The sequence below is a fragment of the Falco cherrug genome, chromosome 7, assembly GCF_023634085.1.
Source record: "Falco cherrug isolate bFalChe1 chromosome 7, bFalChe1.pri, whole genome shotgun sequence".
Classification (NCBI taxonomy): domain Eukaryota; kingdom Metazoa; phylum Chordata; class Aves; order Falconiformes; family Falconidae; genus Falco; species Falco cherrug.
In genome coordinates this window covers 1547876-1569808 of record NC_073703.1, presented here as the reverse complement: position 1 = coordinate 1569808, position 21933 = coordinate 1547876, and the positions used below count along the sequence as shown (strand labels likewise).

Here is a 21933-nt window from a genome sequence, read left to right as displayed (position 1 = left end):
AGTATATGTCCTTCCACAAGCTCCCTGCAGACATGCGGCAGCGCATCCATGATTACTATGAGCACCGCTACCAGGGGAAGATGTTTGATGAGGAGAGCATCCTGGGAGAACTGAGCGAGCCCCTCCGAGAGGTAAGGAGAGGGCAGTGAATGGGCAATGCATGTTCCTGTCGTCTTTGGCAGTTGTGGAGTTCCTGGTGTGCAATGTCGTGTCCCAGTGCTTTGCAGATAACACCATCAGGTGATGTGAGTTGTGAGAGGCCGGCTTTCCCATTAGCACTGGCTGTGTGTGCGCTCTAGTGTCATGCCCAGCAGAGATATCATATTCATGTGTCTGAGCAGCCATAAAGGCCCCATTTTTCTTGGGGCTGTACCTGTTCCCGTGCTGTGCCTAACTTTCTGGGAGAGCAAGGCCAAGAAGAACATGGTCCACAGCTTGTCTATGTCTCTGTTGGAGAGTTTCATTCAGCGGGAGTGACTGTCCTAGCCTTTAGTGTATGTCCGGTATTCCCTTGCCTTGGTCACAGCAGAAGTCACTGCTTGTGGAGAGAGAAACCCAGGCCTTTGGCATTGGCAGGACTCTTGCCCATGTCTGTTAATTGCTGCAGCACAAGTGATGTCTGACGTAAAGGCAATGGGGGCTGCAGTATACAGGCCCTGCCGCCCACTCACCATGTGATAGGTACATCTTGGCACCTTCTGAGGCCATGGCAATGTCCGGCGATGTCAGCCCCTGCAGGAGAACACTCTGGAAAGTACTTTGCTATTCTCTCACACTTCTGCAAGCCCCCTTCCCTTCCCACACAAACACGCGCCACTGCCTGGCATCTCATTAAGCTCCCACCTCATGCTCCCTAATATTAAGCTGTATCTCATGTATTTATATAAATCACTATGTGGTGTGCTGGCCTCATCTGTGCCCCATCCATCAGTTGTAACAGCATGTAGAGTCAAAGGAAGGAGGAGCCTTCTGGCAGGGCTCCCACTTCAAAAGAGTTTATAGAAAATCCCCTTCTCTAGCTGAAGCCTAGCATTGCAGATTCTCCCTGGTATATGCCTCCAATATGTTACCCAGAAGCACCAGAAGCAGTCTTCCTTCTGTCTTCCTCCTCCCAATAACGTACCTCCATAGGAGAGAGAAGAGCTGAGGATCTACCAGATGTATTTTAAAACTAGTTCTGCCAAAGTCTCAAAGGGCAACCCTGAAAAGAATCTCGGTGAGGAAGAGAGCAATGCTTCCCCAGCCCTCTTTCGTCCTGCTCCAGTCATCCAGATGCTCCTTCCCCTGCTTGGCTGGGGAGCCTTGTGCTGAGGTGATTTACTCAGTATCACTTTCTGCCACTTTCTGAGTCTGAGCTGACATGGCACAGAGCAGATCCTGTGCAGTGGAAAGTGCTGTCATACCCTCCAAGTGACACCAAGCCACAGGAGGAGGCACAGTCCCTGTCTGCTGTATGACAGCCGAACAGCTGCATTGGGTTTTCTTCCTCTGTGGTTGATTTCCAGCCCATGACCCAGTGACTGGCGGGCACCTCTTCCTCCCGTCTCTTGATGCTGTCCCCATCTGCGCAGGATAAGTCTTTCTCAGAGCATCTTGGCACATTTGTGCTGTTCAGTATCTCATTGACAAGCAAGGGCAACTGAGAACGTCGAGCTGCTGAGCTGAGTTACAACATTTTCCCAGAGAGGAGCCCTGGGCTCTTTCATACAGAGTTTCACTGGTTCTGTGCACCTCTCTCACAGTCCAAGGTTTCCTGCAGAAAGAGGTATATTGTGTGTATTTGGGAGGTTGTGGGGTATTGTCCCTACCCAGAGAGAAAGCATATGAATGAAAGCAGGGAAGCACGGTGTTGAGCTGTCGCTTCAGCTCACCCTGCTATATGCTTTGAGCATCCAGAGCCCATTCCAGCCTGCACTGGAGGAGCCAGACTAAGGGAACAGCATTGCCGCCCCCCCGCCCCCTTGTAATGTGGAGATCAGGTGGAGGGAACATCGTAGGTTATTAGATGTTGACTAAACACATGTGTGTGTCTTTTCTGCTCCCTGTCCCATCTTTTCTTCCCCCTCCCCCTCTCTTCCTCTCTCTTTTGCATCACATCATGGTCAGGAAATCATAAACTTCAACTGCCGGAAGCTGGTTGCCTCCATGCCCCTGTTTGCCAACGCAGATCCCAACTTTGTGACGTCCATGTTGACCAAGTTGCGGTTCGAGGTGTTTCAGCCAGGGGATTATATCATCCGGGAGGGCACCATCGGCAAGAAGATGTACTTCATCCAGCATGGGGTGGTGAGCGTCCTCACCAAAGGCAACAAGGAAACCAAGCTGGCAGATGGCTCCTACTTTGGAGGTGCGTGTTAAGTCAATCACTGTTTCACAGCGACACCCACTGCTATTGCTCATACATTCCTTAACTTGTCCTGGACGAACAGGGATGGCAACATGTGGAACTGATAACCCAGGCACCTCCTCCCCCACCCTCCATCTCTTGTTCTTCTCATGGCTCAGCAAAATGTCAGACAGGCATAATGTATCATCAGCAGAGCTCTAGAACAGTGAAACTAGTATGAGGCCAAAAAAGACTATAAGAGAAGATCTAGGATGGTGCTCTTACTAGTAACATGGACACACCCCTCCTATCAGAGCCCTGTGGAGACCTCACTGACAGCCCAAGACAAACAGTTCTCTGGTAGATGGATGTTTCTGTGCAAGCACTGGAGGCACCACAATTAATGGTCTTCTGAGAGGGAGCAGAATGAAACCTGCCTTTCCTTTCTTTTTAATGGGCCTTTTCTCCATTAAAAAATCCCGATCATGCATCATTAAAAAATCCCCATATTTCCTACGGATTATTTTGCATGTCCCTAGCAAGCTGGGTCTGTTTGCTGGGGTTTGGAGTTACAGGGTTGGAGTCAGGATACCTTGACTAACAGATTTGATTAAAATTGCCCATGACATTCTATGTGTTTTAGATACCATACACACAGTGACACACACACATGGCATGGTCTCATAAGCATCATTTCCTTAGGAAAGCAGCCTAATAATGCACTACAACCTTGTAGTGCTGCTGTGACAATGCTTTGGGGTAGACCCAGAGTGAATCCTGAGAGTGATGCTAGTGGATTGACACCCAACAGACAGCACACAGAAAAGTGCTGTCAGTCTTTGGGTCATACTATCTGTCTTTAAGTGTCTGTTGTAGCTGCCCATACTCTGTGTGCAGTCAGTGGAAAAGCAAGAGTCAGGAGCTCCGCTGAGCATTCAAGGAGTGTCTGTGCCCGAGCGAGGCATTTATGGAAGAGTCAAGGGCTTTCTGTACCGTAACCAGCTGAGCATCCTCCTAGGAGTAGATGAGTGCTGTGTAAACACACCAGGAATTAGTAAGTGCCACTAGCTTGACTTTGCCTGACAATCTGTAAGCTTGTGGCATATCTACAGAAAGCTTTGAAAACTTTGAAAAGACAAATCTTCCAGGTGTGGTGATCAAAATTACTACCAGGCACCAAAGCCCCAGGTCAGCACGGAGTCTTTACTACAAATCTAGAGAGAGAATTAGCTTCAATGAGAGCAGAGCTTGACCTTCTGCTCCCAGTGCCCATGAGGAGCTGAAGAAAGACAGGTTCTCCAGTCTGAATGCGCAAATGATATCTTTGATAATCCACCATAACAAAACTTGTCTGGCTAATTAGATCAGCAGAATCCCTGAGGTGCAAATGTGTGCAGCAGCTGCCACAAGTGAGCCCCCTGGTATTTTTAAATGTTAGTGCATATGCAGAATATTACCACTGTTGATGTTTTCAGTGGAAGACCAGGTAGAGTCCAGCTAGAGAGGAGACTGGGTGGCAGGCAGGACTGCCTGTGAGTGACAGTGCCAGGTCTCATATTGCAGAGGCGATGGTGTCTATCCCCATGTTCTCAGGCTGGGTCTTTGATTCCAGAAATCTGCCTGCTGACTCGTGGCCGGCGCACAGCCAGTGTGCGAGCTGATACCTACTGCCGGCTCTACTCCCTCTCGGTGGACAACTTCAACGAGGTGCTGGAAGAGTATCCCATGATGCGGCGAGCTTTTGAAACCGTGGCTCTTGACCGGCTGGACAGAATTGGTAAGTAGAAGGTGTGAGAGTCTCCTTCCCATTACCTGCTGCCCTGACACCCCATCTCCAGGCTTCATCCTTAGTTCCTTTGCTGGAGTTGTGAACTGAAGGAGACCCCAGCTTGTCTCTCCTTGCCTGATTTCAGCTCCTACAAGGAGCCCCATTCACAATCAGTTAAATCCATTTGCTTCTCTCTCTTTCTCTCTCAAATACACACATTTCGGCTGGCTCGTGCTTCCATTTGTTTCCAAGAAGTCTTTTTGAAGAACTGAGATTGGCAGTCTGAGGCCATCAGGGCCATGGTGGTGAATTCACTAAGTTTTGAATTATAGCTCAGAATGCGTACACAGTTGATAAACACGTAGTCTCCCACAGCCCAAATTAAACACAGTTTAGCCAAAGAGTATTACTGGATTGTTATAGCTCATAGTGACCAATCCCAGGATGCTCTTCTGTACTGTGGGAGACAACTTGTGCTGCAGACATCCTTGTCTTAACTAGAGAAGACCAGGATAACATTCCTTGGTCACAACTAGAGACATTTAACACAGAGATATTAAGTGACTTATGCAAGGTCATGCAAGAAGTCTTTGCAGAGTCAAGGGCCAAGCATTTCAGAGTCCCGGTCTAACAACTTTAGCTTCTTATACATCTCTTTAAATTGCATGCATTTTCATTGCTTTTCAGAATGAAAAAGGTCAACGTAGGTCTGAGTACACTGCAGGAGGCAAGGAGAATAATGGGGTGAGGGGGGTGGGGAAGAAGTTGGCATCCCAGCAAGGGGTACAGTGCCTCTGGGGCTTTTCATGCCAGGAACATTGTATTCTGTGCATCTCATTATCTGCTGCAAATCAGAAAGTGTGACCCCTGAGGAAAAGGTTATAAGCTAAATATGTTGAGTTTGGCAAAGCATACGCTAATGAGGCCCTAGTGTAAGTGGCAATAGTCCCATCGCTTGGGTTATTGAAATGAGACTGTACAAACCGCTGAGAGAATGTAGTGTCAGGCGCAACCAGGGACGAGCCAGCTTGACTTTAGCTCAGATTCTCCAGCTTTGGGTGGTCAGTGCTGCTCAGCTTCTTAGCCTCATGCTCTTTGTGACCATGTATACAGGTGGGCAGGGCATCCTATGCTTCTTGTCTTTTGCTCTGTGTGCCACTGCACATGTAACTAAAATTCCTGGAAAATTCTGAACCAGCATAAAGAACCTCACATGCTTCTCTCCTTAGGAGAAGTTCCGCTCCACAGACAGCTGCAAAATGTCAGCATAAGGTCAGAAGGTGACACAGAGCAACTGAAACAACAGGCCCTTTGGTGCGGAGCTCAGGCATTGCCCTCCCCTCCTTTTGCCATTCTGCTGACCTGAGACAACGTCATTCCCTATGCCGTAAAAAGGCAGAGACTTTCAGTCATACATTGAAAATCCTAGTGCTACCCTGGTTTCCCCGACAATCAGACTTGAGAGCTGCCTGTTCTCGTTTACATCCTCTACTATCACAAAATAGCATCTTCATAGCACTTTCCAACCCTTCTGTGCCAAACACTCCCTGGCTGGAATTTCCCGAAGAGCCTACGGGAGTTATGTGTACCCTACTGAAACTGGCGGATCCCATGGAAATCCCTGTCTATAAATAAGGCATTTCTTCACCTTCCTCTGAAACATGCCCCATCCAGAAAGAGTAATGCAGTAGATGTGTGACAGCACGTGACTTTTTAGGGAGGTCAAGATCACTGCATTCTGCTGTGACTCTCTGGAAGCAGAGGGATTATTTGAGAGGACTGAAGTTAAGAAATAGCAGTTCATAAAAGCCAGATATGAACAGAAGCTGGACCATATTTTTGATTCTTGTTACTTTCAGCTCAGGATCTGTACACAAGATGGGAGCAAATGGGAGCCTCTTTCCAAGTCAGTGGTGCATTCACTAACTCCCTTTCACCCAGGTGACAACTTGTCCTTGAGAAACGTATGCCTCACTGAGTACACGAAATGATTCAGAGGGCTCTCTCTGTTCTGGTACCAGGATAAGATCCATCCAGTATTCCCTCTGTGCACTAAGGAATCAAGAGGGCAAGGGGGGGAAATCTCAGTCCATCCTGTCAGTGACGGGAGGAATGTTGATAGGATTACCTGCTATGTGGAGGATTTGGAAAGCATAGTGTGAGCTCATCTAGGTAGCAGGGAGACAGGATGAGGATGTAAGACCTCATCCCTTGAAGCAACCGGAGCAGTACTGGTTGACTGAAGGTGTGATGAGGCATTCACTTTGCAGAGCAAACACAGCTTGAAAGCCTGTGGCTAGGCAGAGGGGAAGGAGAGGGGCAGATGTGCCCTGATCTGTGTGCCCGCATCGCTTCCTGCTGGTAGATGGGCAGTGCAGCAGCAGGAAGGGCACAGCCCCCAGGGAGCTGTCAGCTACATTGATCGCTTGGCAAAGAGCATGTTGATGTGTCCCTCTAAACTCTGTTGTTAATGGGAATTGATATTGGCATCCTGCCTGTGCCATGCATGGCTAGGGAAGTTTCCCAGGTGTTTTGCACTTGCAGAGCTCTTTAAAGACTGGAAGAGATTAGTCTTCATGAATTGACTAAGGCTGGGATTCTACAAAGATTTGTGTCCCTGCTTAACTCTGCTCTCTGGGTAACTTCAGACTCTAAAGAACTCCTCAACCTGCAGAATGTCACACACCTAACTCTCCACAGGCTCAGAGAGTGAAGATTGATACTCAAGGAAATTAGGCCAATCACTGATTAATGATAATTTTATCACAGATTAAATCTTCCTCTTTTTCTTGTTCTTGACCAGGCTGTGAAATTCTTTGTGGTGTTTGTGTGCTGAAATGATCTATTCATTTCTCCAGTGAGTAATTCTTTGTCTGACAAGCATTTGCTAATCATCCCAGTTTGTGATGTGTCAGCTACGTAAGTCACATCATTCTGTTCCTGACTGGCTTTGAAACTGGCTTTCAGTCATCATTGAAGCTTCACATTAGATTTTCACATGTATTTGTGCTTGTAAAACACAAGCACTCAAATGTTCATTGAAAGTAAATACAATGTGTGTTGTGAATATTGTCAAATCAAAATTAACTGATGCATTCAAAAAATGTTGGGGGACAATTATTTGTGCTGTAATAGATACCATAAAGGTCTGTCATAAGGTTGCTTACCATCTATATCAAGGCCAGTGGTGAGAGGTGAAAGCCAGAGGAAGTTATTTTTCCGTTTTCATCAGGAATTTCTTGCCATGTAGTTTGAAATGCATACATTTGAAGTGCCAGTTGTGTATGTTTTGATGCAAGGATCCCAGTTAACCCATGATTAAAAGTGCCTTGCATTTCCTCCAGGTGTTCCAGATGCTAAAAAAAACAAAGAAAAGCTGAGACAACACAATGCTAGTCTCTTAACTGTAATTATGTAATGCTATTGCAGTACAAAAGTGTCTGTTCAAGATCATAGTGGTAGAAGTTTTAAAAGCTTTGTCATATAGCAAGCCACAAAAACAGCTATTCCCACACTTTTTGACTGGGCACCCTGTTTGTCAGCTCATGATCACGCTTCTGCAATTGAAATCCTGTTGGGTTGGCAACCCCACTTGTCTAGGTCATGACTAATACTCTGGGATCTGCTGCCTCAGAGGAAGGGCTGGCCTGTGTTAGGCTAGGTGAACTGTGAATGAGAAGATCTGGGATCTGTGCCAAGCTCTGCCACAGATTCCCTGTTTGTCCTTGTCCTTGTCGTGCCTTTGCTCTGTGCCTCAATTCCTCATCTCTTCTACAGGGAAAATAATGCTAACAAAGGTGGAGCTTGGTCTTTGAATGCTTTTTAGTTGCCTACTCCCTTGTGTCAGGTGCACGAAGTGGACTGAAATGTGAATAAATAAAACAATATGTACTCAGTGTAAATTTTACACTGTATCCACATTGTAGTCCCAAATTTTGTTTCCTTTAGACAGGTGAGTAATCCCCAAAGAGCTGCACATGAGATGAGCAAGCAGATTTGGTCATAAGGAGATATATATCTGATTTGAGGCTGCTGGTACAGGCACAGGTGACATAAGGGTCAAAGTTCCTGTGGCCCAGGTATACAAGTCTAGAGTGTGTGTGCTTTGGGAGAAAGCTTTATTTCAAAATCACATTAAACTCTGCCCAGCCCTTTAAGGAGGTGGAATCTTACTAGCCAAGTACTGAGCAGGTGAAGGTATCAGTGGCTGACAAGGTAACACAGATTCTCCTGTGTTGTGTCCTCTCTCATCACCTCAATAACCCATGAACATAACTGTTTATGAGGAATCAAAGGTCAAATACCATTATGTGTGTTCCTCTGACTTGAAATCCTCTCCCATGTTTTCCAGCACTACAATGTGGAGATCTGAGTCTGACTTACATAGCTGACAGAGAGAAAAAGGCATTTAAAGTGTGATTTGTCTTCTCCTAAGGTGGTTATCTAAAATATCTTAGGTGGATCACACTTGGGAAATGCTATCTAGGACAGATGTGCAGGGTAGGAACTTGGACTTAAGCAGGAATTGAACATCTGATTTTCTTTGTATTTGGAAGTGAAGGCCTAGACTCAGAGTATTTTCTGTTTAGCCTAAGGAAAGATAGCAACTTACTAGCCATGAGTGAATGCAGATTACTTCAGCTTAATAAAGGTGAACTGGGAATTGCCATTTTTCATGCAACTCTAGAAGGACAATAGAGCCCAAGACACCACAGTAGACGGGACAGTGAGGGGTGGTGATGAGATCTCAGGAGACCCGTCTTTGACTTTGTAAATGACCTTGGTCACATCAGTTTATCCCAATCTATGTCTACCTTGCAGGGTGCTAATTCTCTGGGAAATACGGTCTTCTAGGCAAGAGTCACTAGTAGTTGGACTCCTGGGAGACATGAAGCAGAAGTGAGAGAGTTGAGGGAATTCTAGGAGGTACAATATATCTGTACCCTATCTCCATGGTTCCCACAAGTTACTGGATTCCTTTTATATTTAGAGAGCCACTTCCACAGCTCTTTGCTATCTGCATCAAAATAAAACACCTGTTCAGGTAACATTTTACCATTCCAACATCTTTAAAAATAATTTTCAACCTGCTCTTCAATTACATGAAGTAGGACCTGCTTGCCAACACATCTCTGGACTCAGGGGACATGTCCTATCTTGAAGTCAGTCCTGTAGCTATCTGCAACCGGCCCACACTGCAAAACACACAACTGACAGAAAAACTGCCAAAATGTCCAGAGTCTTCCAGAATATCTCTGTCACAGCTGTCAGCTCCAGTAGGACACTGAGAATTGAGTGCAGGAGCTTTGGCTCCAGACACAAGCACTTCTACCACTTGAGGAGAAGGCAGCTCTTTGGCTTCAGTCTCTAGTGATAACTAACAGCCAGGACACCATGCTTTGGGCAGCACAGGGCATCACAGGCACTCCAGAATGACACAATTTTTATACCCCTTCATGGATGTTCACAAACAGCTTGCTCTAGATAGCTCTATATATTCAGATTTATTTTCTGCAAAGCACTGTATGAATGGTATAAATGTGAAGAGTGGGAGGGAAGAGCTTAATTTATTTTAAGCTTTGTTTAACTGTCATGAGGTTTATCCGATAACATTACTCAGTGTGTGTCATTTGATCTACAGCAGTTTCACCCAGTTAAAGGTTGCATTCTGTCTGTTAAAAGAGATGCCACATATGTTGGAAGATATCTATTCATTTTATAGAAGAGGAGAAGCAATCAGTGGCAGGCCTGAGTGGTCCAGGGAGGGAAGGCATCCACTTGGAAAGATTTTTGAACTCATTTTTGTTTTTGAAGATGGTGGTAAGAATTCAGCTAACCAGTACAATGGGCTCCGTGGTGATAAAATTTGTTTCACTTTCAATATGGTATTTGGCTTTCCTGCAATAAAATCCCTGTGCACAGGTGTAACTCCACATAGGCTTGCAGAGGACAGAGCAGGGGAGGAGATATTGTTGTACTTTAAATGTACCAACAAGGGATACAGCTGTAGCAAGAGAGAAATGACACTGCAGTATGCAGGTGGGTGCTGCCTTGTACGTATCATGGCATAAGAGTACACAAATAGCAACTACTGCAGAGCAGTTCATCAAGAACTGCACATCTAGTTTGTAACGTGTTTACGCATCCAGGCTTTCAAAAAAGTTAATCTGAATTAGAAACCTAGAGCAGATTAATTACGCTGAACTCCTCAGTCGATGCTCTTAGAGTTGATTCAGCTGGCTTTGCATTGCTTCCAAGAGGTACTTCAATTCTGAGTAGAAAGCTTTACCTGATAGTGAATACAGTTCAGTGTGAGTTAACTTACGTTTGAAAGTCAGGCTTGAATGGGAAAAGAGTACATAGACGGGGATTTAAGAATTATTTTGAAATCTGTGTTCCAGCTGATTTCAAGGTATACGTGGACTCCTAAGGCAGTTGCAAGAACTGGTGCAGCCAAGACCTTTCAAGCAATATAGTCCCAGTGCAGAAGACTTCCCCTGGGGCACAGAAGCAGCTGTGGCAAACTGCCAGTTACTGAGTATGTCCAGGGATTCTTTGCCTGCAGTTGCCAGTTGCTGTATTGCCCCTCCAGGGACGATGGCAGCAAGCTGAATTACCACAGGAGACCAGCTCAGGACACAAGTAACCCATAGGCAAGGGAGGGCAAAGACCACCTTTAAAGCTGCAATGTGCTGTGAGCCCTTTGCTGCAACCAGTGATCCAAGCAGGGTGTTTAGTATCCAGTCATATGAATAGTAAGAAGCCAAGACCTGAAAGAAGTAACCATGTGGCAGGGGGAGGCCACTTCGACAGCAGGCCAGGGCATAAGCCAGCCTAATAAAGTGAGATTATTTCAAATACATGCAAATGCAGAAAGCAATTTAGTGACCTGAATTCTTAAACTGCAGCCAGTAGGCTTAGACAGAAGCGAAAAGAGAAATGAACAGAAAGTCACAGCTAATTTCCCTTGTGTCTGTGCAGAATTTTAACAGAAGGCTAATTTTGATTATTTGATAGAAGAATTATTATTGAGCGCTGGCTCCTTTTATGAAATCACATGAGCCTTTCTCCCTGTTCTTTTGTGCGCTGTCTACAGTTGAGGAAAATCTGAGTGTGCAATTCTTTATTAAGGAAGGAACTCCTGTTTGCTTAGTTTCCATCATTTTACATACCGCACTGCACTTCAAAGCACCAGTAGCTTTGTTATTAACATCTTCTAGGCTCTAAATATCTTTCCTCCTCTACCCCTGCTCCCCGCCCCCCCCGCTTTAGCCTATTGTTGCAGTGAGGAGAATGGAGTTTTTAGAACCCAGAGCACTCCACTGATTATATTTATTTATGTCTGCTTATAGGAAAAAATCATATTGTGTTAGGAGCTACACAAAGAGAACAAAAAAGTCAGTTTGCCATGGGAGACCTTTTAGTCTTAAGTCCTTTAACTGACTGTGCTCCTGTAGCTCCCTCCATTAGTTGAACTGTCCTTCAGTTCTGTTCAGGAATACATCCAGCCCGAGTGGCTGCTTGGGAGCCACCTGGTCCACCCTTCAGCAGGTGTCGCACACCCCTTGCCCTGCAGAAGCCCAAGGCAGCTTCTCTCTCCTCTGTAGAAAGGTGGGGGGCCTTGAGCTACCACAGAGTAGCCAAGGGTGGGGACTTGGTGCTTGAGGCAATTGCAGATGGATCCTGTGCCAGTTCCGTGGCATCTCAGTGAATTTGTGTAATGCTTTTGGGGTTGGGAGAAATGCTTGGGTGGATTGATTTACCTTGGTGCCTTAGACTCTGCTCAGCACTTTAATCTATGTGGGATAAATAACATAGGAGAAACTCTTAACATAGAGCCTCCATACTTTCATGATTAGATTGAAGGCGAAACGGGAGTCCCTTTTCCTTCCTCCTAATGAAGCTTCTCCCTGCCTTAGCAAGAACACAGGACTCTATTGCGGTTCACTGAGTGTAGCTGTGAGCTGCAGAACATAATTTCAATTAGGGTTACACAGAGCCAAACTAATCAGCCTTTCAGTCTTCTGATTCCTGTCTTTTCTGCTCTCCTTTTGAAGCAGGTGCTATGACAATAAATCCAGAGCAGGAAAAATGAATTTGAAACTGGAGAAGTTTCATAAGTAAGATGAGGAGGAAAAATAATCTGAGAACCACTAGCCCAAACAACCTTGCTCCTAATGCTTTCTTCAACTGGTGGCTTGTTTCATGCAGGACCTCAGTCAGACAGACCTGCTGAGAAAATGTCTTTGTCCCACCAGGACTCTGCTGAGTGCCTGTTCTCATCTGGTGCTGTCTGGAAGGGGGGTTTTCTCCAGAAGCAACTAGTAAGACTTATATTGGTGTGTGGAAGCATCATGTAAATGATGCAATTCTTCAGAATAGTGGAATTAATTAATTTTTCAGTTTTCTAATAAATGAAAATTTTGAAAAATTATTTTGAAAAAATCCTCTCCCCTTCAATAACTGAAATAATGTTTTCAGTAATGTTTTTAAATGTTCTGGAGCAGAAATTTGAGACTTCCTTGGCAAAACAGGAAAGAAAAATTGGTCTAATAAAACAGTTAATAGATTCAAGCTGGTGTCAGGAAAACAGTTAAGTGTAATGTAATTTCAAAGGAAAACCAAAATGTTCTGTTTTAAAAAGTAACAAAAATAATCATTCCAAGGCTTTTGCTGGAATTATTTTATCAATTTGACACAAATTTAAGAGCTTTGATCACACCATTTCCAGTAAATTGTATGCATGTTTGGAACATGTTAGCATATTCCCTATTTAGTGCTCTGCCAAGGAAACCAGGGTCTGCTGTTCTGTTCTTTCTGTGTTGTCAAGAGCTCAGGTTATGAAAACATCAGTACCCTCAATTCATCCATGCAGCTCTGATTAACATTGCTATGGGTTCTCATTTGAATTGAGAGCAGCATTGGAAATTGCAGGCTATTCAAGCACAGACAAGCAAATCAGAAGCCAAAGACAGGTGACATGGAATTAAAAGAGTGAGATGAAGTGTAATGATGGAAACACAGAGCAGTTGCTGGTATTGAGCTTTTTGGAAAGCTGCACTAGCAACATCTGCTGTTTCTCCTTCTTCTACTCCTAGCCATTCCTCTTCAGCCTGGTTTTGCTACAGTCTGTTAGCAAGAAAGCAAATGTAGTAAGGCGGCTTTTTTGCCTGTCTGCTTTGAACTCAGCATGCTGTCTCCCATCCGCATCCTGACCTTGCAGTTGTGCAAGATAGCTACAGATTCCCCATGCTGGGATTTGTACCTTCAACTCTGGAAAAAGTACCATCAACTCCATTACAAACCTGCAGTCTGAATCCCTCTTTAACTCAAGTGTGCTGGCCGTATTCTCTCTTACCAGTCAGTTTTATTTAGATAGGTTGCTCCTTCTCTTCAGACTGGAGCAGTCAGTCTTTCTGTTTAAGCAGCTCTTTGCGATCTAATTTATTTGTGAGCGTGTATGTCCTTCTAGTAGATACCAGGTGGAAAGTACTCTGTGGGGGGTCTGTGTGCAGCGTGACCCTCTGTGCCATTCACTCCCTTTCACTGTATGTTCCCTGCAGAAACGCTCTTTTAAGTTTAAAGGTGACATTCTGCTCCCTCTAGTGCACCTGACTGCATGAATGGCAGGTAGAACCATTTAAATGTGTCTGTTTAGGGGTATCCAGTGCTGTCTTATTCTAGTCCAGTATACAATGAAACAGACATTATGTATGTATTGTATAGACATACCCTACACATGTATTTCCCGTGCAGACAAGCTCTGTAACGACAGCTCAGAACACTGTTTGCTTTCAGGACTGCATCCTTCCAGATGTGATATCTTTTCCGAAGGTGAGAAAAGAAAGGCCAGTTCATATACCATACTGCTTTTTTTGGAGGGAGCGATTAGCAGTAGGTAAAACACAAAAGCATTAAGCATCACATACCACTACCCCCAACAGACATCCCCCAAACGTGCCAGTTGCAGATCCAGATTCAAAACCCTCGTCAGCATTTTAGTGGTTTGGGTTCATGGTGCAGTTCAGCCCACTATAGATTGCAAGCTTTACCCACTCTGAACAATTGCATAGCACTATTGTGTAGCACTCGGTTGCTAGAGCCACGTCTCATCCTTTATAAAGAAATAAATGCTTGATTTTAAAAAGTACAGTAAAGGAAAAACCCTTAGTGTGTTCTTCCAATGCTTAACTACAGTTACAGTTAGATTGATCCTTCTCTTTATGGGCTTGTCTAAAACCACAGTGTCTCATGAGTCCTTCTGGAACTGAAGGGAGTAGTTCTTAGCAGCTTCCTTCATCTGTGAAGTTTCCAATAAATCAGTGTCAAATCAACTCTTCTGAGAGAAGCTGAATGTGTTTTACTGATGTTTTTCAGGCCTGATTCTTGTGGGTGTTCTCTGTATCTTTTCATGCTTTGCAGTTAGACACCAGAATTAAACCACACTATATGCCTTCCTAGCATTATGTGTGATAGTGACTAGTATCTCCTTTAAACTTTGCAATTTCCTCCTTATTTGTGCAATAATTTTTTTACTTTTTTTTCTGATGGTAGATTTGGAACTTAGCTAGTTATATTCAAGACTAGCATTTCAGCGTTTAGGACACCAGGATACCAGCTACCCTTTTCAGAGTGTCATTCAAATTCTTTTGCTTGTTTGCAGACGTTTGTTTTTACATTTGGCTAGAACAAGAGGCATGTCCTTAAACTCCTTACTCTTTTATCTGTATGGATGTAAACGGTACACTAAAAAACCCAAACAACAATGTCATCTATGCACAGAGATGTACCCGAGTCTGCATATAAAGATCTGAGCTCTGACTGGTATAGGACTGGAAGGAAATTCCTCTGGAATCTCACTGGGAACTACTACCCAACATGGCAGTCCACTCTTGGAAACTATCAGCTGACCAGCTTAAACAAGAATGCTGTGTGGGACAAATTAAATATCATACTGTGGTCTTAATAGTATCAATGGTTGACTTATCTTGAAAGTTGTGATTTCATGAAAGCGTGGGGACAAGTTTAATGGACAAACCCTTCCTTGTTTGCAGAAAACTTCATTGATATGAGCTGCGCTGCCAGCCTTTAGTTCTTAAAGCATGACATGATTTGGGGGTTAAAATACAGAAAAAGAGGCCCTTCCACATCCCAGGCCTCCATTCCATACCTGCTGCTATCTCATCCTCTGTAAATCCGTGGCAACTGGCAAGATGGGCAAGGTGCTGTCTGTTTGCCCTGGACCTGTACGGGAACTAGAAGTGATCAGACAGGAACCAGCAGAAATGACATCTGAATCAGAGGAGAGGTTTGCTAATGGATGCAGAGCCTGAGGGTACATTTTGTTCAGTTCAGAAGGAGGGTTAATACAGCTTTTGATCTGATCCAAACTGGCTGGTGCCTCATCTAGAGGTGACCTCTCTGCACTCACCCAATGAGCTTCAGCTAAAAACTGAGCTGTGCACAGGCACGCAACCAGAGGGCCAGGTATGCACATGCACGCACATAGTCACACACACACAGAACTTCCTAGACTGAACTCTTCAAATCCAAATAGCTTCAGTAAACAAAAGTGAAAAGGAAGCCCATAGGCAGGTGCTTCCTTTGCATTGATAGGTCATCAATTCAAACTTGCATGTGTTGTCAGGGTAGAGGACCCTTGAAAAGACAAGAACAGGGATCTAACTGTACTAATTCTGTAAGAAAATCATTGAGATCAGCATATACCACCTCCTTATAAATCAGTGCTGGCACAGTTACCAGTTTGCATGCTGTTACGAGAACAGAGGTGTAAAAGCTGTTATGCAGAGAGCCTGTCCACATCAGTAATCCTCTCAGTAATCCTCTCGTTTGAGAAGGCACTTGTGCTCTGGTGGAAGGGCATCCCTGGCAGCATCTCATACCCCTGTGTTGAATGGCTCTGTCCTTCAGTCCAGGAGAGTGCATCCCTTCAGTGCCAGGTGTGCTCTCAGACCAGACAAACTCATTATGCCACGTTTTCCAGCCAGTTGAAAAGGCAAAATGCTGAGCTAATATTTTGCTGCAGGCTAGGAAGTCCAGCTGGAACGATGTTTGCTAGCCTGCAGTTTCCTTGAAGTTGGGGCTAGAAGGGCATGGCCAAATAAGATGGTAGCTGCAGCATGTCTGAAGTCTCTTACTTGGGCCAGATGAGCTTTTCCCACATGTAAAGTCCTTCTGTCCTTTATTCATGGAGAAATTTCCCTTAACTAAAAACATGTATTGGACTCCAGAGTGAACAGGTTGCATGAGACATAAGGAAGAGGTGTAGCTGAAGGAAAGTAGCTGAAGACTCAGGAGACTTCACTGGACTTACATTTTTGAGGTTTTCCTATGCAAACACACAAAAAAATTGCAGCCTTTGGATTTATTCTCTTTTTCTAATGGAAGTTCATATTATGAGGTTCAAACTGGGAATCTTCCAGATTCATAAGCTTTGCTACCAGTCTGCTGCTACGCTTGTCAAAAGTGGCTTTACTGTCTAACTAAGGATATGTGTGTCCTGACAGACACGTTTTTATGAGATCTTCAGTTTTGTTGATCATACAACAAAAGCAGAAGATGATGTTTGTCATCTTGTTGCTGGAGCACAGAGACTTTACACAGATCCCATAATGACAGTGGAGGGCAGGCAGTGCCAACAATTTGAGAAAAGACTGGCAGGAAGCTTTGAGGAAGCCTCCCATGCTTTGATATATCAGAATGACTCTTTCTCTCTTCAATTTCTCTACAGGCAAGAAAAATTCCATTCTGCTGCATAAAGTCCAGCATGACCTCAATTCGGGTGTTTTCAACTACCAAGAGAATGAGATCATCCAGCAGATTGTGCAGCATGACAGAGAGATGGCGCACTGTGCTCACAATGTCCAGGCTGCTGCTGCCGCTGCTGCTGCTGCCGCATCCACACCCACCCCTGTCATCTGGACGCCACTGATCCAGGCACCCCTGCAAGCTGCAGCAGCCACCACTTCTGTCGCTATAGCTCTGACCCACCACCCACGCCTCCCAACAGCCATCTTCCGTCCTCCAGTGTCTGTCTTGGGTTCCTTGGGGCAGCAGTCCAACCAGACTCCAAGACAACTGAAAAGGCTTCAGTCTCTAATCCCGTCAACTGGCCCTTCTGCTCTTGGCTCTCCCTCCAGTACTCCATCCCAGCTGCATACACCAGGAGCAGAAACCCCTTCATCCTCTTCCTTCCACATCCAGCAGCTCGCAGGATTCTCAGCTGCCACTGGCTTAGGCCAGTTCCAGGTGGGATCCCCTCCAGGTGGCTCAAGCCAGCCAGGTTTGAGTGGCGCATCCTCAGTGGGACTGAGCCAGTTCCAACATGCACCTTCTGGATCACCCTTAGGTACAGCTCAGCCCATGCAGCAGCAGCAGCAGCAGCCAGCCCTTTCCAGTAGTGGGTTTGGGCACTTCCAGCAAGCTACAACTAGCTCCCCATCAACATCGCTCACTCAGCTTTCATCAAACTCACCCCCGAGTCTTCTCAACCAGTTCCAGCCCACCACAAGACCACTGCAGGGGGGACAGTTACAGCAGCTCTCAGGCAGTGGGACTTTGGCAGGAATGAATCACTTCCAACCCCCTCCTTCTTCCAGCTCTCCATCCTCCAGCCTAAGCCAGATGGCACAAGCCTCTGGCGGGCCATCCTCAGGCCTGTGCCAAACACATCCAAGTGCATTAGGATCTTTAACTGGAACGATAGCCCAGCTCCACCAAGAACGGCCACGTTTTGCTTCCATGTCTCCACTACAACAGTCTGGTGTTGCCTCTCCCTGTTATACCCCTTCTGGCCTTAGTCCTCCCACTCAGAGCCCAGTGGCAACAAGAACTTTTCAGTGTGGCCCTTCTGGGGCTTCAGGCTCTCATGGATCTCTGCTCCTGCCTCAAACCGCCAGCCCACCTCTGCAGATCCTGCAGTCCAAGAGCACGCCACCTGTACCACCGGGACGTCTGAACCAGGACATCAAGTTGATTTCTGCTTCCCAGCCATCTTTGCCCCAAGAGCTGGCTCAGACGCTGAGTCAAAGTTCTCATTCCTCTAGAGAATCTGTTTCCAGCTTCTCTCCTTTTCCTGGTGGAGGGACTGGACTTCTTGGGAAGCCTTGTAGCTCAGTTCCTGGGCGTGTGACTTTACCACGTCAGATGTCCTCAGGTTCTTTACCACATCCACTGGTGTTTGGGGCCAGCGCTGCTTCTCTGACTGCTGGTGGGCGGAAAGAATCCATAGTGCTCACAGGGGATCTGGAACCTGTCAGATCCAAACTGCCCTCCAATTTGTGAGGACTCCTTCTGAGAGCTGTTGTGTCAGCCGTGCAATTCAGTTGCTTATTAGACTTTCATGAATCATTTTTTCCTTTTCTTCCGCCCCCCCGCCCGACCTTTTTCCTTCATTTCTTTTGTTTAGGTTTAATTGTGATTAGAAACAAACAAAAAACAACACGAAAAACAACAAAAAAAGAAGATAACCAGGTATTCTTAGAGCTATAGATTTTTGGTCACTTGATTTTATAGAATATTTTAATACATGGAAAAAAAGGATATCAGCAAATTTAATCCAACGAGGTAACACACAGACAAGGCGTGTGCCTGAGCTGGAACATGTGAATGATCAGCCATAGAAGCCACCAAAAAAGGTTTTCCTGTTGAGACAAAGATCTGAGGTTGACGTGGGCTGTAAAATGGAACATCAGGTCAGGCATATAGATGGTGTTTTTAGAACAGCTGCAGTTGGTCTCAGCTTTGCACCAGCTGTGAATCTGGGCCCCAGTACCTAGTTACGGGGGGATTTGGATAGCTCACTGTGTGCGTCAGAAAGTTTTACTTACTCCTAGGTTTTCTCCTGTGATCAGCAGTTTGCAGAGGAAGCAACAGGAGGGGTGAGTTTCATTAATGCAGTCCCCTCTAGGGGTTTCAGAAGGGCCAATTTTTTGTTTGAACTCCATCTGAAGAAGATGAAGGTGGCCAGGAGATGGACGGGCCTGACTTCAGATGCTTGTCTCTTATTCCACTGATGCTCTAGTGGGAACAAGAAGCAATCCCTTGTAAGTCACAAGGAGGGCAGTGAATATCCTCTCTATTTTTGTAGGCGTCGTGGATGTGGGTTGTGGGAGAAGTCCTGTCTCTCTGCCAGCACACCAGGCAGTTCACCCCAGCCAACAGAAGAGCCTAAGCTTCAACCTCTCCATGGACTGGAAAGCCTGTGTGCTGCCTTCCAGGTTGAGGAGTGCAAAGCAAGGGGAGGGATGGAGAAAGACGCAGCAGTTTAACCTTCCCTTTCCCATTTTAATGTCTCAGTGTCCATGGGCTGACTGCTTTGAAGAGAATTGTGTAGAAAAAGATTGAAAAGTGGGGTGCAGTCACCCCAGCCCTCTTCCTCCTTAGCCCAGGGGAGTTTGAGCTTTGGGGCACCAAGGGTAATACTGGTGCCCAGCCAAGAATCCTCCAGATTTGCAACTATATTTATACCATTAAACAAGATTAGACCAGAAATTTGGCCAGCCATGGTCCATGCTTCTCCTCTGATGGGGGAATTGAAATCATTTGCTTGATTTCACCAGCAATAACAGCCTGCACCTGATTGGCTTTGGTCTTGCCCTGCAGTTGCAGCATCACTGGACACATCTGGGGCCTGGCAGGCACCTTGAGCTGGATTTTTTGGGCTCCCCTGATTTAAGGTAGTCAAAGTGGGATGAAGATAGTAAGGGGCCATTGGGTGTACACCGCACTGAGAAGCTACAGCCTTTACCTCTAGAGCAAATGTCTCCTTTTACTTTGATCCTTTCTTCCTCTCATTTTTTTTTCTTGGGCCGAGAGGTGTCTCCGGCCACCTCACTGTAAAGAGTCAGGTGCTCAACTTTTCTAACACTTGTTAGAAACACATGTCCAGCCTCCCTCTGTTTCCAGCTATCATGGGGTCCCTCCAGCCCTCAGAGGGGAAAGCAGGACTTCATGCAGCAGTGCCAAAAAACTTACTATTATCACAGTAATGATACAGGTCCATGTAACTCCCTCTTTGACCTCCTTCCAACTCTCTCCCAAAACACTGGCTGACAGTTGTTTTTTATATCGGATTGTTTGCAAAACTCTTGACATGTGCCTGTATCTTGAATGTTGCTGCAAGCATTCCTGGGCACTCCTGCTTCAATGTGCTTTGGTGGCTCAGAATTCAGATGTAATCGGCTTTGGTCTTCCTTAAAGGGTCAGGGGAACTCTGTTTTTTCTACTAGCTACATACAACTATATATGTGTGAGTGTGTGTGGTGGGAGGGGTGCATGTGTGTGTGTGTGTGTGTGTGTGTGTGTAGATTTTATATATATATATACACACATGCTTTTATATATATAGTATAGTTATACACATATGTAGTCTATTTATGCACATGTGTGAGCATGCACACACACACACACACATATATTTACATATCTATCTATCCTAGTTTTAAAATACATGTCAGTTTTGACCCTCCTGTAGGACTGATTGGCAGGTGATAATTATAATATATAGATCCTGATTTTCCAAATATGTACAGGTTCATCTTGAAACAGAATCAGTTGATGGAATTGAAGCAGACTCACAGACCCTCTCATATTGTCGTAGGTAGGTAGGAGGCAGTTCCTAGAAGGAAGACTCACAATATCCTTTTAAGTTTTATATTTGTTTAAGCAATCTTTTTTCCCTGTATGCTAGAGGGCCCCTAGAATGAGCATCTCAGGAGCCTGGGAGCTGTTTGGGTCTAGGGTATCTAATATAAGCAGGTGGGAAAGGTCTTCAGCCCAGCAATGCCAAGCTCTCATGGCTGTCCTGTGACTGCTGCATTGGTACTTGAATCTCAACAACCCCTGTGGACACTCAGACAAGCGGAGGTGCACAGAAACACCCTGAGGGCTGTCTCTGGTAGATGTGCGTTCCATCCACCAGTCTGGTGAACATCCTTCTTCAGTTGGGTTCCTTTGCTTTGTTTTTCATGGGGATATTGTTTGATTTTCCAGTTCTTAGCAGTGCAGTAGCCAATATTGAGTTATTCTGACTGGACCCCAGTCAACACTAGGCTTGTCTCAGTAGGTGGAACTATATTTATTATTACTGTTATTTTTTGGTTTATTTTGGGGGGAAGGGAGGGAAGAGTTCTAGGGGTGGGGTTTGCAATATAAAACACACAATAAAAACCTTAGTAAATAAAAATGTGAAAAAACCATCCCTCTGACTTGCTGTCTGCTTTAAGTGTTAACTTCAGGCAACATGACATGAGGTTTAAAGAAGAAAAAAACTTGGGTGGCATTTCAGTCTTCTCTCTCCTGTTGAGCAGGGAAGATGCAGGGGTTTGTCTCACTTCCTGTCTGTGTTTTCCTGATGTCTTTGGAGCTTTAATAGTATGTTTACCTGCTGCCAGACCTCCACCTCACACATGTAGAAAGTCTGTATTAAGCCATTGACAGTAAAAGTTTAAAACTTTTCTACACTTGAGTATTTAGCAATACAAAGGAGAAATCTGGTAGTTTTGCAAAGGCGTGTATGAAAGTCCTTCACATTAATGGCAGACATGGAAACTGGCTGACTTTGTGATCCTCGGAGAAGAGCCTAAGGAGCCCTACCACGGGAAACAGTCATTAACAACTTGGGACAGGGACTATCGCAGAAAGCGGGAAAACACAGGAGAGAGGAAGCAGCTACTTCAAGGTCTCAGACTAAGATGGATGATGCCAAGGCCAGGACCTGATCTATTTTAGGAAGGTAAAACTAGCTTCAACTCTTAGCTTTCGTTTCAATCCTGTGATACCCGCTTTGAGTCTTTGTCCAAACCCACTCTAGGAAATA

General features: G+C 45.3%; 1 protein-coding gene across 1 annotated transcript; it reads left to right on the top strand.

The window, feature by feature from the left end:
- Positions 1–21208, top strand: LOC102052033 (potassium/sodium hyperpolarization-activated cyclic nucleotide-gated channel 4). The gene is made up of 4 exons (XM_014278585.3): positions 1–131; positions 2107–2347; positions 3939–4103; positions 16846–21208. The coding sequence occupies exons 1-4, from the start codon at positions 6–8 to the stop codon at positions 18396–18398; spliced, it is 2085 nt and encodes a 694-aa protein (XP_014134060.2). The 5' UTR covers positions 1–5; the 3' UTR covers positions 18399–21208.
- Positions 21209–21933: the final 725 nt, after the last annotated feature.